The sequence below is a fragment of the Herpailurus yagouaroundi genome, unplaced genomic scaffold (assembly GCF_014898765.1).
Source record: "Herpailurus yagouaroundi ecotype Mexico unplaced genomic scaffold, PumYag 141, whole genome shotgun sequence".
Lineage (NCBI taxonomy): Eukaryota > Metazoa > Chordata > Mammalia > Carnivora > Felidae > Herpailurus > Herpailurus yagouaroundi.
In genome coordinates, this window is record NW_024412396.1 from 34,489,872 (window position 1) to 34,504,823 (window position 14,952).

The 14,952-nt window shown below is 38.1% G+C and overlaps 1 protein-coding gene and 1 pseudogene across 3 annotated transcripts in view; both read left to right on the forward strand.

Annotated features, from left to right (window-relative positions):
- The window catches only part of ARID4A (AT-rich interaction domain 4A), a 66,847-nt gene that overhangs the window by 43,026 nt on the left and 8,869 nt on the right, over window positions 1-14,952 (forward strand). For 2 of the 3 annotated variants that reach the window (XM_040477263.1, XM_040477264.1), the window contains exons 16-21: window positions 834-1,084; window positions 3,590-3,787; window positions 8,930-9,014; window positions 9,847-10,048; window positions 11,630-12,763; window positions 13,492-13,596. In XM_040477263.1, the coding sequence (XP_040333197.1) occupies window positions 834-1,084; window positions 3,590-3,787; window positions 8,930-9,014; window positions 9,847-10,048; window positions 11,630-12,763; window positions 13,492-13,596 (1,975 nt within the window). The remainder of the gene's footprint in view (window positions 1-833; window positions 1,085-3,589; window positions 3,788-8,929; window positions 9,015-9,846; window positions 10,049-11,629; window positions 12,764-13,491; window positions 13,597-14,952) is intronic. The other variant, XM_040477266.1, reaches the window with a different exon arrangement.
- Window positions 12,770-13,484, forward strand: LOC121031829 (10 kDa heat shock protein, mitochondrial-like; annotated as a pseudogene).

A 14,952-nucleotide genomic window follows, 5' to 3' on the forward strand; every position in this document is an offset into this window, starting at 1 on the left:
GCGAGATCGTGACCTGGCTGAAGTCGGACGCTTAACCGACTGCGCCACCCAGGCGCCCCTGGTTAATCTTTTAAAAGTACTATTATTAACCTGTATCATTGATGTGTAGTTAATTATTTTAGAACATTCATTGTAGCCAAGAAATATTGCAAGTGGGATAAAACATGCTAAGTGAAATAAGTCTGACAGAGACAAATCCCATATGATTTCACTTACAAGTAGAATCTCAAAAAGAAAAAAGAATAAGCGAAAAAAGAGAAACAGACTGATGAATACAGAGAATAAACTAGTGTTTGCCAGAGGGAGGGAGTGGGCGGATGAGCTAAGTAAGTATAGGGGATTCAGAGGTGCAAACTTGGAGCTATAAGTCACAGGAATGAAAAGTACAGCATAAGGGATATATTCAATACTATTGGGATAACTGTCTGGTGACCAATGGTGATTATACTTAACCATGGTGAGCACTGCATAATGTATATAATTGTGAATTGACTGTGTTATACACCTGAAATTAATATAACATGCCAACTCTGATTCAATTAAAATTTTATTGTAGTCAAGAAATACAAAAGTGAGATAAAATAATGTGAACAAAGGAAGAGATTTTTACTTCTAATGTAGTATGTAGCCAAGGATCATAGTAGACATGGACATAATTAAGTAATTTATATGGGTTGAAAGGAAAAGTGCCCAGGAATTGATGGGCTGTCATTGTTATGTCTCAAGCCTGAGAGAAGACTAGTCATTGCTGTGAAGCTTTACGAAAAAGAAACATTTTCTGCCTTTTTCCCCATTTGTAGTGATAGCTATTTTAAAGCTTTTACCCCTTCTAGGGACGAAGGAGAATAGCTCGAGATGCAAATTCTATTAAAAAGGAAATTGAAGAAGACAAGACAGAAGACAAATTGAAAGACAATGATACAGAGAATAAAGATGTAGTTGAGGACTATGAAACCGTGGAGAGAAAAGAAAACGAGTTACTGCTGGGGAGAAAAAATACACCAAAGCAAAAGGAGAAGAAAATTAAAAAGCAGGAGGATTCTGATAAAGACTCAGATGAAGAGGAAGAAAAAAGCCAAGAGAGGTACATTATCTTATATTTGTTCTCCAGAAGCACCTGTCTGGGGTACAGCAGCGCTCTGATCCTGCTTAGAGATTCAGGTTTGAGGGAATGTTTTCTTATTGGGACTTCCGTTCCTCTTGTCTAGTGAAGGTGAGACACATTGTGAAGATGATGTGTATCGCCTTTCGGAATTGGAGAATATACTGGTCGCACCATTTTAATAGCACTTGTGCCCTAAACAGTGGCCTCACAGAAGGCTGCGCCACCCAGTCAAAAGAAAGGTCCTGCAGTTGACAGCAGGGAAGGGAGCTGGAGAAAAATGGAGGAAGTGGACAAGAGGAAACAGCGACAGCAAAAATTCCATTTTAAAAAAGGTACAATGTGGGAAAGCTAACAAACACATGGGTGCACAGTACTAGCAGATGTTTCTGTGTGTTAGCTTTATCTAAGACATTTTTCTTTTCAAGTTATTGTATTAGAATAAGTGGCATGCACCCCTGATGCTAGTTTGGAAAATACATTCTTGCCCCACATCACACCAATAAATTTCAGTTTTTTAATGTCCATTCTGTTTGCTGTTGAGTGTTGGTATTTTTTTTCCATGTATTATACATGTATGGACTGAACTGACTTAAACATTACCAAAGATTAGGCAGTCCAGCTAGAGCAAATTAATGTCCGACTGTGTTTAGTTGGCCATTTCTGTGTTGTCAAATGGATTTACTAATTTTTATATGCTACTAAAAAATGAATCTTAATTCAGCAACAACAGCATAACACACGTTCTTGTAACATGAGCTCTTCTCCATAGTTACTTTTTGATTACTACATTATATGATGACAAATTTTCTAGAAGTTTAAGTAAAATTGGGAAAAAGTAGCCTGCTGCATCCAACTAGTGGCTGACACCCATCTAAAAATTAACCATTGAGAAAATACTTGTAAAAATAGGAATGATTGGTGAGTGGGAGAGGTGATTTTATGATTCAGTCCAAATAGGTACAAGAGCTATCACGATTACATGTGAATTAGATGAGTGAATAAAGAAAGTTCTGTATCGAAATAGGATTAGGAAAACTGGGAGGAGAAAATTGGAGTTGAATATAATGATGTGAGTGCAGAATTTCAAATATTTGGACAATAAATTTAAGCAAAAGTGAACCACTTAAATCAGGGCTAATTATAGTTTGAAGTGTTATTAAAAATAAGCATCAAAATATGTGTAATATGTATTTAATACATAAAACATGTAATACATGTATATATATGTATATATGTGTATATATGTATATATATAGATGTTTGTATATATATATCTATATATGTAATATGTGGTTTTAAAAGCCTTTATAGTTGCTATGTAAATAGAATAAGTAATTGTTTCAGAGAAAATTTCAGACTTGAATATGAAAAAAAATATGCCCTTCTATTAAATAAAGATTGAATATATAGACAAACATAGTTCGTATTCTCATTCTATAACAGGAATCATGGAAATGGGAGATTTTTTTTTATCTGTAGACATTTCTGTTTTAAGTAGTTTCTTAATATTTTGAAATTACCTTATCAGACTATAATATTGAATGTGTCCTTCGAGATAAAACATTTCCCAGGGCAAATGAGGTTGTCAGAGCTTCTTCATGTTGGTTCCCCTAGTGCTCCCCAGATAAATGCCCCACGTTTATTAGAGCATAATGCCTCCTCTGAAAGAAACATTTACCACTCATGACATTAGGATGATCTTTGGTGTAGATCTCTTCTAAATCCTTGGAGGGTTAATACAAAATGTTTTGTTTATAAAAAATACTGAAATATTGTCAGACCTCCCTATGTCAATCTCTTTTATACCTGATTATTTTAAACAAAAGCTGGTGGGACAGGACTAAAAACACAACAGAAATCAGTATGAGATACACAAAGCTTTGTTCTCCTGGTGCTATCCCACAGTTTCAACAAGTGACCTAATATTCAAATATCTGTTGTTTCTTTGTTATGGTAGGAAAACCTTTAAAATATAAACTAGTTTAAAAGATATGGTTACTGAGGTAGATAGCCCTTGTTCATTATTCTGCCCACTAAAATAAAACAGTTATGCTAAAGACCATTCTAAATTGAGCAGAGTGGTAGTAAAGTAGATTCAAGACAATTTAGTTGCAGGAAGTTAGAAACTATCTTTAGATAATTTTCACATAATAAGGTGGCACTTGACTATGAATCCTACAGAGTTTTTCAAAGCACATGGCTCTTTATCAAAACTGATTAATTTGACTACATCATCAACTGTGATTATTGATTGGCCTTTAAGAACTATGGATTTACTTGTGGTACAGTGCACCGTTACGTAATAAATTCCTTAGTAGGTAGTCCATAAAAATCTTCTCCTTCTCCTCCTTCTTCTCCTCCTCCACTGACATGCTATTAAGGTAATACTTAGGTTTTAACTATTCTACATGTTGAATTCTTTTAGCATATATTAGTTCTCCATTAAATTATTAGTAGCATTATCAATGTTATAACTTGCTGCAGGGAAGAAACTGAAAGCAAATGTGACTCTGATGGGGAGGAAGATGAGGAAGACATGGAACCCTGCCTAACAGGAACCAAAGTGAAAGTAAAATATGGTCGAGGAAAAACGCAGAAAATCTATGAAGCTAGTATTAAAAGCACTGAAATTGATGATGGAGAAGTTTTATACTTGGTACATTACTATGGATGGAATGTCAGGTAAGCAGAAAACGTATTTTCTTACTATTGAAATTTATTTCCATGGTTCAAAAAGATTAATGTTGTGAAGAACCAAAGAAAATGGTATATATAAAACAAATGGTTACAAAGCATACCTTTTATCTGAATTTTCCAAGACTTTTAACATCTCCGGTACTTTACTAGCTGTGTCAGTACTTCAGGCAAGGGTCACCAAGATCCTATGTGTAGTTGAACAGGTTGGATTTATTGCTCATTTGCAGTGAGGGAGAACACAGTAAGGGATACCATGGGGCATTCATCAAGAGAGTGTTAGATGAATTCATGAAAGTCCAAGGCACCGCCTCTGGAAACAGCAGTAGCCCACGATTTTATGGAAACATCCTGCAGACCATGGGCAGGGAGGCAGGCCTGCAGCTCCCAATGGTGCAGGTGGTTTGTCTATTACATTTATTCAAAATCATGCTCATATCGGGGCACCGGGGTGGCTCAGTCAGTTAAGTGTCTTGACTTCGGCTTAGGTCATGATCTCACAGTTCATGGGTTGGAGTTCTGTGTCGAGCTGTGTGTTAACAACTCAGAGCCTGGAGCCTGCTTCGGATTCCGTGTCTCCCTCTCTCTCTGCCCCTCCTCCACTCAGACTCTGTCTCTTTCTCTCTCTCAAAAATGAATAAATGTTAAAATAAATAAATAGGGGCGCCTGGGTGGCGCAGTCGGTTAAGCGTCCGACTTCAGCCAGGTCACGATCTCGCGGTCCGTGAGTTCGAGCCCCGCGTCGGGCTCTGGGCTGATGGCTCGGAGCCTGGAGCCTGTTTCCGATTCTGTGTCTCCCTCTCACTCTGCCCCTCCCCCGTTCATGCTCCGTCTCTCTCTGTCCCCAAAATAAATAAAACGTTGAAAAAAAAAATTAAAAAAAAAAAATAATAAATAAATAAAATTTAAAAATAAAAATAAATCAAGCTTGTATCAAGTATTATAATTCTAAGTTGATTAATTTAAAAATGTTAGGACTCAGATTTGAGCTTGTTAGATGATTTTAGGGAGGGTTTAAGGAAGTGGGTTTTGCTGTAGATTGGATGTGGTCAAGAAGTGGTGATAATTGTGTGATTGGTTTTCTTAATAAATCTTATCTAGAAGAAGAGAAGACTAGACCAAGGTTAGTATTGTAATTGATAAAGAAGCAGCAGTTAGTCACTCAAGATAAAAGGATGTTGGTCATTTTTGTGGGTTGGATAATATTCCTTTTTATCCTGTGTTTAGATACTATTATGAAGTGGTCTTGTTTTTGTCTTGATCTGTCATGGTCATGGGATAGGCTTATCTGATGTTGATGTTCTGTGAAATTGTTGATGTTCAACAGGAGAACAACTGCATGTAGCTTTGAGTCCAGATCAGTTCTGTAGCTGATAGTACCAGGCCAGTTCCTCTACTCTTCTCTTTCCCCTTTGGAAAGCCTTATGCGTTTAATATCTCTGCTTGCCCTGTATTTGCTTGGAGCCAGAGTGCTTCAAGGTTTCCTTACATACTAGAAATGTGCTGTTATGTGTCAATTCCTTCACCTCTAAATCGGGTAAGATAAAGCACCTGCTTTATAAAATGTTGTGAGAAATAGTGCTTAACACCTGTATTAACATACAAAGTGCTTAGAACAGTGCCTGGCATACAGTAAGTACTCAATAAATGTTGACTGTTTTCTTTAGTGAGGGAGAGTTAGGTTTCTTTCATTTTGCATCATTTTAAGAATATGGGTTTAGGTGTGCCTGGGTGGCTCAGTCAGTTAAGCGTCCGAATCTTGATTTAGGCTCAGGTCATGATCTCATGATCATGGGATCAAGCCCCACATCAGGCTCTTCACTGGGCATGGAGCCTGCTTGGGATTCTCTCTCCCCCTCTTTGTCTGTTTCCAACATGCATTCTCTCTCTCTCTCTCTCTCTCTCTCTCTCTCTCTCTCTCTCTCAAATAACTTTAAGGAAAAAAAAATTATGGGTTTAATGAATAGCATATAAAACTTTAAAATTTCTCAGACTGGTCCCTATGTTCTTCACACTTGTGCCAACACTAGAAAGAAACTTGTTTAAGTTTGTTTATATATTTTGAGAAGAGAAAGAGCGAGAGAGCATATGAGCACGAGCAGGGGGAGGCAGAGGGAAAGGGAGATAGAGACAGAATCCCAAGCAGGCTCTGCACTGGTAGCCTGGAGCCCGATGCGAGGCTTGAAATAATGAACTGAGAGATCATGACCTGCTCCAAAACCAAGAGTCGGATGCTTTACTGAGCCACCCAGGTGCCCCACAAACTTTAATTTTTAAAACATGCTTATTATTCAATATTTATAGTTGACATACATTGTCCTATTAGTTTCAGTTATACAACATGATTCACCAGTTCTGTGCAAACTCTTTAGTGATCTTAGAGATCTGTTGTTTTGTATGCACATATTGAATTCGGGGAGAGGGGTACTATCTTGTCAGCTCTGAGTCACTGTCTTTGCAGTTGTAGTACATTATAGCCTTTGATTTTTCTCTGCTTCCATTCAGTTCCAGCCATCCACTCTTACTCTGTGTGGGTCTGCTCATCTTTCTAGAAAGTCCCCTTCCTATCCTTCACTCTCATCTTTTTAATATTTTACTATATGACTTTTCTCAAGTCATTTTACTTATTTTTAAAAATTTATTCATTTTTGAGAAACAGAGTGAGACTGAGCAGGGGAGGGGCAGAGAGAGAGGGAGACACAGAATCCGAAGCAGGCTCCAGGCTCTGAGCTGTCAACACAGAGCCTGACGCGGGGCTCGAACTCACAAACCGCAAGATCGTGACCTAAGCCAAAGTCAGATGCTTAACCAACTAAGCCACCCAGGCGCCCCAACAGTCATTTTATTATATGCTCACGTTCTTCCTCACTGGTTATCTTCCCAACTAGTTACCTAACTGGTTACTGATACGGTTCGTGGTTTTTCATTGTCCTTCTGTACTCCTAAAAGCTAGTATAATTGCGGTCTGCTGATGGAAACAGAGCCACTGTAGCTCCTAGAGAATCCAGTTGGGTTTCTAAAACAGGGTAGCATGTGCAATTGTGAGGGGAGTGCTGGTCTGTAGTTCAGAGATTCTGGGATCACCCTTGGTTGGCAGTATTAATACTGGAGTACCCGCATGACATACTGTGGTGACCAGGCCATGTGGCCTCTAAATCAGAGGTGTACTCTAAATCAGACCTGTGCTTCTTAGTTGTGTGATAGGTCCCGTAAAAGTTTGAAACTGGGCAGTTACTCCTTTGTGCCTTGGACCAGATACATAAATAACCCTCTTATTGCATTTAGTAGACTGTCCTCGATTTTACTGTATGTCTGCCTTTTACACCAGACTGCAAGCTGCATGACAGCAAGGGTCTTCTTCTTACTACTCTCTACAGTGTACACTGTATTCTCAGACAGTGCCCGGAATGCTAGTAGGCCCTCAGTAAATGTCCAAGTGAGTGATTATTATGAAATACAGTAAGAATAAAGCCGGGTAAAATGAATATATTGGGTTAGTCCAGGAGGAAATCGTTTTTCCAAACCATAGTGTAGGTAAGTCACGGTCTTATGTCACCCGATATGTGGATATTGGAACTGTGTCCTTCCTTCGCACGGCTCCGTGGTAACTAGGTTACAAAGTGAGGGTATGGTTTCCATTAACATGGTGCAGTTCAAAGTAAGGACTGCCTGTAGTGTTTTTTGCCTGAATGTTCACATTTTAGATTTTGATTAAGCTCTATAAATACCTATATATTTACATAGTGTAAGAACTGGCATTTAGTTGTAGAAAGTTTAGTTTCTTATTTGCCCTGATTAGTAATGTGGACTGTGTTGAAATTTAAAAGTGATGTCAATATTTTGGAAGAAGGTATAAGGGAAATGAGGAGTTTTCAATTTGAGCTAAGCAGAATAAAAACTTAAAGGAAATGAAAGATCTTGGGGCATCTGGGTGGCTCAGTGGGTTAAGCGTCTGACTTTGGCTCAGGTCGTGATCTCACAGCTCGTGAGTTTGAGCCCTGCATTGGGCTCTGTGCTGACAGCTCAGAGCCTGGAGCCTGCTTTGGATTCTATATCTCCCTCTCTTTCTGCCCCTCCCCTGCTTGTGCTCTGTCTCTCTCAAAAACAAACATTTTAGAAAAATTTTTAATAAAAAAATGAAAGATCTCTAAAATTTTTCAGAGTCTTAGTGGTAACAGTTCAGAATAAAATTTTATTAGAAATATTAGCAACTATAGGGGCGCCTGGGTGGCTCAGTTGGTTGAGCATCCGACTTCGGCTCAGGTCATGATCTTGCAGTTCGTGAGTTCAAGCCCCGCATCGGGCTCTGTGCTGACAGCTCAGAGCCTGGAGCCTGCTTCAGATTCTGTGTCTCCCTCTCTCTCTGTCCCTTCCCCGCTCATGCTCTGTCTCTGTCTCTGAGAAATGAATAAACGTTAAAAAAAAAAAAAAAAAAAATTAGCTATGTGGGACGCCTGGGTGGCTCAGTCGGTTAAGCATCCAACTTTGGCTCAGGTCATGATCTCACGGTTCATGAGTTCGAGCCCCACATTGGGCTCTGTGCTGACAGCTCAGAGCCTGGAGCCTGCTTCAGATTCTGTGTGTCCCTCTCTCTCTGCCCCTCCCCTGTTCACACTCTGTCTCTCCCTCTCTCAAAAATAAACATCAAAAGAAAAAAAAAATACTAGCAGCTATAGAGTTCTGGGAGGAAAAGAGAGCTGAAAAGGACTTCATAAATAAACCTGGAACTGATCATGTTACAAATGTGAATTCACCTCACTTATCTCTGCATTCATTATTTGGTCAATAGAATGAATGCCAGTGTAACATCAACTTATTCTGTTAAGCTCAGATCTGTGGGAAACAAAAGCTCAGTACAGAAAATAAAAGCCGTTTAAACAGTCTTGAATCTGCATAGGTTTTTCTTGCTCATTTACCCTAAGAAATTTTCTTGCCTTGTCCTGGTGGTGGCAGGTTTACAACGCACCTCGTACAGGCTGGTACTTGTTACCAATACACCAGCCCCTGTGCTCTTCATGTTTCTGCCAACAGTAGAACTGAACTCTTTAGTTTCCTCACTGCTGTTTCATTTGGTGCATACATTTCAAATAAGGTATTACTGTGAAGTTTTATTTTTGTCTCTGTTTTAAGGTATGATGAATGGGTGAAGGCTGACAGGATAATCTGGCCTTTGGACAAAGGTGGACCAAAGAAAAAACAGAAGAAAAAAGCAAAAGTATGTATATAGAGTCATATCCTTTATGATAAGTATAGGTATTATTTATATTATACTGTGTTTTATAAATCTTGTTTTCTCATTGTAATAATCGTCTTGATTTCTTTAAGGTAATTGTGATTTTCTCTCTGGTAACCCAGAAGCTAAAAAGTAAAAAATGTAAACACATTACCATATTGTTTAGGGAAAGATAAAAACCAGGGACTCCCTAGGAGACAGGCTTCAAACTCAAATGTCTATAGGGGCTCCATAGTAAAAGGGTAAAACAGGATTGATGGTGACAAAAAAGAGGATACATTCCTCATCAAGAGAGGATGGAACTCACCACTCTTGTGGGGTGCAGACTCAGGGTTGTCAGATTTTAGGATTTTTTTTGCAGACAACTGTCTTGAAAGCTAGTATTAGATAAAGCTAAAACACATACCTGCTGGCTAGTTGTACTCAACATCCCTACCCTCAATTTTCAGCCTGTGCTGTAGAAATTCACCTAAGGTTTTGTCTGTTTGATGGCAGGTCTCTTTCTTGTCCTCAGGGAATAGTAATGAACAAGGAGGGGTGCTGAGTAGTTGTTCAGTTCTCTAATGCATGGACTCTGGCCTTCACCGTGGGACTGCGGTGTTACAAACCATAGACTATCTTATTCATATAATTATAACTATGTTAGAAAACCACTTGTTTTTGGTTTTTCTATAAGCACGAACTAAGAGTTGACATATAAAATATAAAACCTTTTTTGAGTTATGGTTTTCCTTGGAGAAGTAGAATGTCGGTAGAATGTTCATTTTTTTCTAAGGCATCGGCCCTTCTCATACGTTTTGTTGCTGTTACCCAGAATAAAGAAGACAGTGAAAAGGATGACAAGAGGGATGAGGAGAGGCAGAAGTCAAAACGAGGACGACCTCCTTTAAAATCTACCCTTTCATCAAACATGCCATATGGTTTGTCTAAGACTCCAAACAGTGAAGGAAAATCAGGTACCAGAAGTGCTCGCAGCAGTATGCCAGACAGCTCACCTCTGTCAAATGGAATGGAAGGTGCTAATTTTGAGGATCGTTGATTTTTAAAAAAATCAATAATACAATAAAACTATACTTGTGTGAGAGATTCATAGAAAGTCATCTAAGTTTTTAATCTCATATAATTTAAACTACAAAACTTGATTTGAGATAAATATTTTATTAAAAAAAATTTTTTTTTAACGTTTATTTATTTTTGAGACAGAGAGAGACAGAGCATGAACGGGGGAGGGTCAGAGAGAGAGGGAGACACAGAATCTGAAACAGGCTCCAGGCTCTGAGCTGTCAGCACAGAGCCTGACGCGGGGCTCGAACCCTCGGACCGTGAGATCATGACCTGAGCTGAAGTCGAACGCTTAACTGACTGAGCCACCCAGGCGCCCCTGAGATAAATATTTTAGTCTCTCATGTTTACTTACGAGTGAGTGATGTCTTACTTTAATTGGAATACTTTTGTCGTCAGTATTGTAGGAGTATTCTATTTTGAAAGAAGATGGGTTGACAAGTCATGCATCCTACTGTGTGCTGCACTGTCCTTCAGAGCGTGCACCAGTGTCTCCTACAATTCAGTGCTGTTCACGCAGGATATTTCAACAAAGCTGACACCAAGGTGTTCATAGCACACAAACTAACGTGGTATAGGCATGTTTTGTGATGAGTATAGGTGAACATACTTTATTTTGCTTTTAACTTTTTTCTCACCTTTCTACCTTTGTATGTTTTCCCATGAAATTTAAAATGTTAAATCCTTGTCTCATCAAAACTTTTTCCTCCCTTCAAGAAAAAAGCTATTCTGAACTAGGACTACCTTTCGTCCATGTGGTGTTTGTGTGTAAATTAGAAAAGGGCTTGCTCCCTCCTCATCACTGCCATCTACTGGAAGCTTATCATAACACACAAATGCAAGATGTCCACCAAATGAAGCTTGTCTATTTGAGTTTGCCTTTTTGGACTTCTTTACAATAGGAGTACCATGTGGGCAGAATTTTTATATTTTACAGTTCCTGTACATTCTCACAGCCCTACTTTACTATTTTAAAAAATTCTCTAACTTAAAGAGAATGAGTTCTTTTGCAAGAAGGTAGCTTGCCTATACTTTTATGTCTTTAAATCAAAAGAATATTTAAACCTTTGGGAATTCAAACTGCTCATTTTGTGCATCTCTTCTTTTCAGAATTTTTAAAAATAGAATGTCATCTTCCTTTCTAGAGACACAGAATGCCCATTACGTTTATTAATCAATATCTATTAGACCTCAGATCAAACCACTTAATGTATTAACTTACTATCTCAGTACTAGTCCTTTGCTTTTTCTGAGGATTTTTCATAGCCCAATTTCTGAGATTTTTTTCATAGCCCAAACTAGCTCTATTATAGACTTGAGATAGTAATATTTTCAGTGTAATGTGTTTTTACATGGAGTTAATTTTGCAACTTACCACCCCCTCCCATTTTTTGGCCCAAATGTATGATTTATCAGGAATTTCTACAGGGAAGGATTCAGTGGTGTATGATTTAGAGTGGTAGAATTTTTATTCTAAAATTACATTGGTAATTAAGACAGAAACCTTTGTAATACAGTAATATTTCCTCTTGCAGACTCTTGCTCATCTGATAGTGAAACAGAAGACCTTTTAGAAAAGAATTTGATGAATGAAGAACTTTCTCCTGATATTAAAGAACTAGAAAAAAATGAACACTTGAATGACGATAAACTAGATGAAGAAAATCCAAAGATTGCTGCACATATATTAAAAGAAAACGAAAGGACACAAATGCAGCCTTTAGAAACACTGAAGTTAGAAGTTGGAGAGAATGAACAAATAGTACAGATTTTTGGAAATAAAGTGGAACAAGGAGAAGAAGTTAAGAAAGAGGCTGAAAAATCTCCTAAAGGAAAGGGAAGACGAAGCAAGACAAAAGATCTTTCTTTAGAAATTATAAAGATTTCATCATTTAGCCAGGATGAAGCAGGAAGTGAATCTCATATAGAAGCTCAGAGTCTAGAATTTTCTTCACTAGACAGTAAAAATTTTTCCTCTACTGCTGAAGATGAAATTGACCAGTGTGCAAAAGAAAAAAAGTTGAAACGGAAATTACTGGGACAGTCATCACCAGAGAAAAAAACAAGAATCGAGAATGGAATGGAAATGACAAACAGCGTATCTCAAGAAAAGACCAGTGACTGTATTGCATCTGAGGGAATGAAAAACTTAAATTTTGAACAACATTTTGAAGTAGAAAATGAAGAAATGCCATCATTAATCGCAGAGTCCAACCAACGCAGTCAAGAATTGACTAGTGAAAAATTTGACAGTCCAGCTGAAGAAACTGTAAATACTCCACTAAAAGAAGAGGAGGATGCAATGCCTCTGATTGGGCCTGAGACCTTGGTTTGCCATGAAGTAGACTTGGATGATTTGGATGAGAAGGATAAGACCAGTATTGAAGATGTAGTAGTTGAAAACTCTGAGTCTAACTCTCTTGTTTCTATTCCACCTGCCCTACCTCCTGTTGTACAGCATCACTTTTCAGTAGCTTCACCACTTACTCTCAGTCAAGATGAGTCTCGAAGTATAAAAAGTGAGAGTGACATAACCATTGAAGTTGATAGCATTGCTGAAGAATCTCAAGAAGGTCTCTGTGAGAGGGAATCTGCAAATGGGTTTGAAGCCAGTGTTGCCTCTGGTACCTGTAGTATAATTGTTCAAGAAAGAGAGAACAGAGAGAAGGGTAAGAACTTTCTAGGGAGAACATCAGCCTTTACGTTCAGCCCCAAAATTAGTAAGTTAAGAGTTTTAGGCATTCTTGATCTGTAAAGTTCCCACCCTCCCTCCCTCCTATTCTCTCTTTCCTTTGTACGTCACGTCCCCACTTTCCCTTCCCATGCCTTTAAAAAAAAATGTACATCGAGAAATTCATGTGGAGTAGACCGGTGAATAATACAGCTGCTCTTGTGGCGGTGGTGGTGGCTCAAGCGCAGAAGACCAACTGCAGCGGCCGGAGTTATGGCAGGACAGGTGTTTAGAAAGTTTCTTCCCCCTTTGACCGAGTTTTAGTTGAAAGGAGTACAGCCAGAACTGCAACTAATGGAGGCATTATGCTTCTGCAAAACTCTCAAGAAAAAGTATTGTAAGCAACAGTAGTAGCTGTTGGACTGGGCTCTAAAGGGAAAGGTGGAGAGATAACAAGCATTTGGCGTCCAAGTTGGAGGTAAAGTTCTTCTCTCAGAATATGGAGGCACTAGAGTAGGTCTAGATGACGAGGATTATTTCTTAGAGAGGGTGACATTCTCAGAAAATATGCAGACCGAAATAAATTATTATTGAAATGGTATCATGTGAAGCTGCCCATTCCACTGAAATCTCTCATCCTGTAAATAATTTCCATGTCTTTTATAATAAACTAATGGTATCCAAAATGTATGTATTTTTCAAGTCGTCTCTTCCCCCTTATTTCAGGTCAGAAAAGGCCAAATGATGGAAATAGTGGATTATTGGCAAAAAAGCAAAAGCGTACCCCAAAGCGAACAAGTGCTGTAGCCAAAACTGAAAAGAATGGAACAGGTTGGTGCTTTCCAATGCTGGCTTTAGACAGCATAAATTTAGTTAATATTTTCAGCATTTTGTTGGCTTGATCATTTGTGTCAATTTAAAAATAAATTTGGTTTATTATGTTCTGAAAATAGCAGTTTTCCCATTAGTTTTTGATCTGAAGGGGCTGATCAATTTTATTTGGAGCTGGAATAGCTGTGATTATTTTTTTATGTTTACTTTGTTTGTATTTCTTATGTAAAGCAGTTTAATATTGAGGAATGTATTTGAGGATCTTGAATAATAGAAAAGTAATATTTGCTCTAGTGGTAAAAACAGATTAAGTTTACATTTCTGAATGGAATGGTTTACTTTAATCTAGAAAAGCTGATTCCTAAATAGTATCACAGTATTTTTAAAATGGGGGATAATGAAATTCATGTGGAAATAAACGAAGAAATTAACAAATCAGTATCAATCAACAGATAACATGAGAAAGATTTTTGTACCATAAGGAATAAAAACCAAGTCATAGAATATAATAGAAATAAACATGGTTGATTTTGACAAATTAAAGTTTTATCTCTAAGATAGGCCTTCATACAAGTCTGAAAGGAAAATTCCAGGTTATAGTAGATACATATTCCACAGAAGGAGCATATAATTTTATACAAGATCAAAGCCATTTCAAAGGAAAATTTCTGAACCATAGCCACCCGTGGCTGGACAATACAGATGTAGAGAGAAAGAGCGATGGGAAATGAGAAGAGAGAGGCAGTAGGAATTACCAAGGGCAACTGAATAACATCATTGTGCCTGGCAGATACTACATTTGTCACATAAAGTGAACCCCACCAGTAATGGGACAAGAGGAAATCATGTACTACCTGGCAGGATACAAGAAGAACACAGCTGCACTTCTGTGACATTCCTGTCAAAGATGCATAGCCTGAATGTAATCATGAGGAACCATCAACAAATTCACACTGAAGGGTATTCTGTAAAATAACTGGTCTGCAATTTGAGAAATTGTCAAGGTCATGAAAGTCTGAGCAAGAGGAACTGTTCCAGATGAAAGGAGACTTAGGAGACATGACAATTAAATGCAGCATATAATTCTCACCTGGATTCTATTACAAAAGACATTACCAGGTCAAGTAGAGAAACTTGTATGGGATAGGAAGATTGGATGATGATAATAGATTTGTGTTCATTTCATGATTTTGATGGTTGTATTGTGGTTCTATAAGAGTGTGGTGGTTTTAAAAACAGATCTACAAATTTACTGATAGTCCCCTCTTCAAGAGGCAAAGCCTGATTCCCTTCCCTTGCATGTGGGCTGAATTTAGTGACTCACTTGTAACAAATGAAGTGATAGAGTAGGACTTC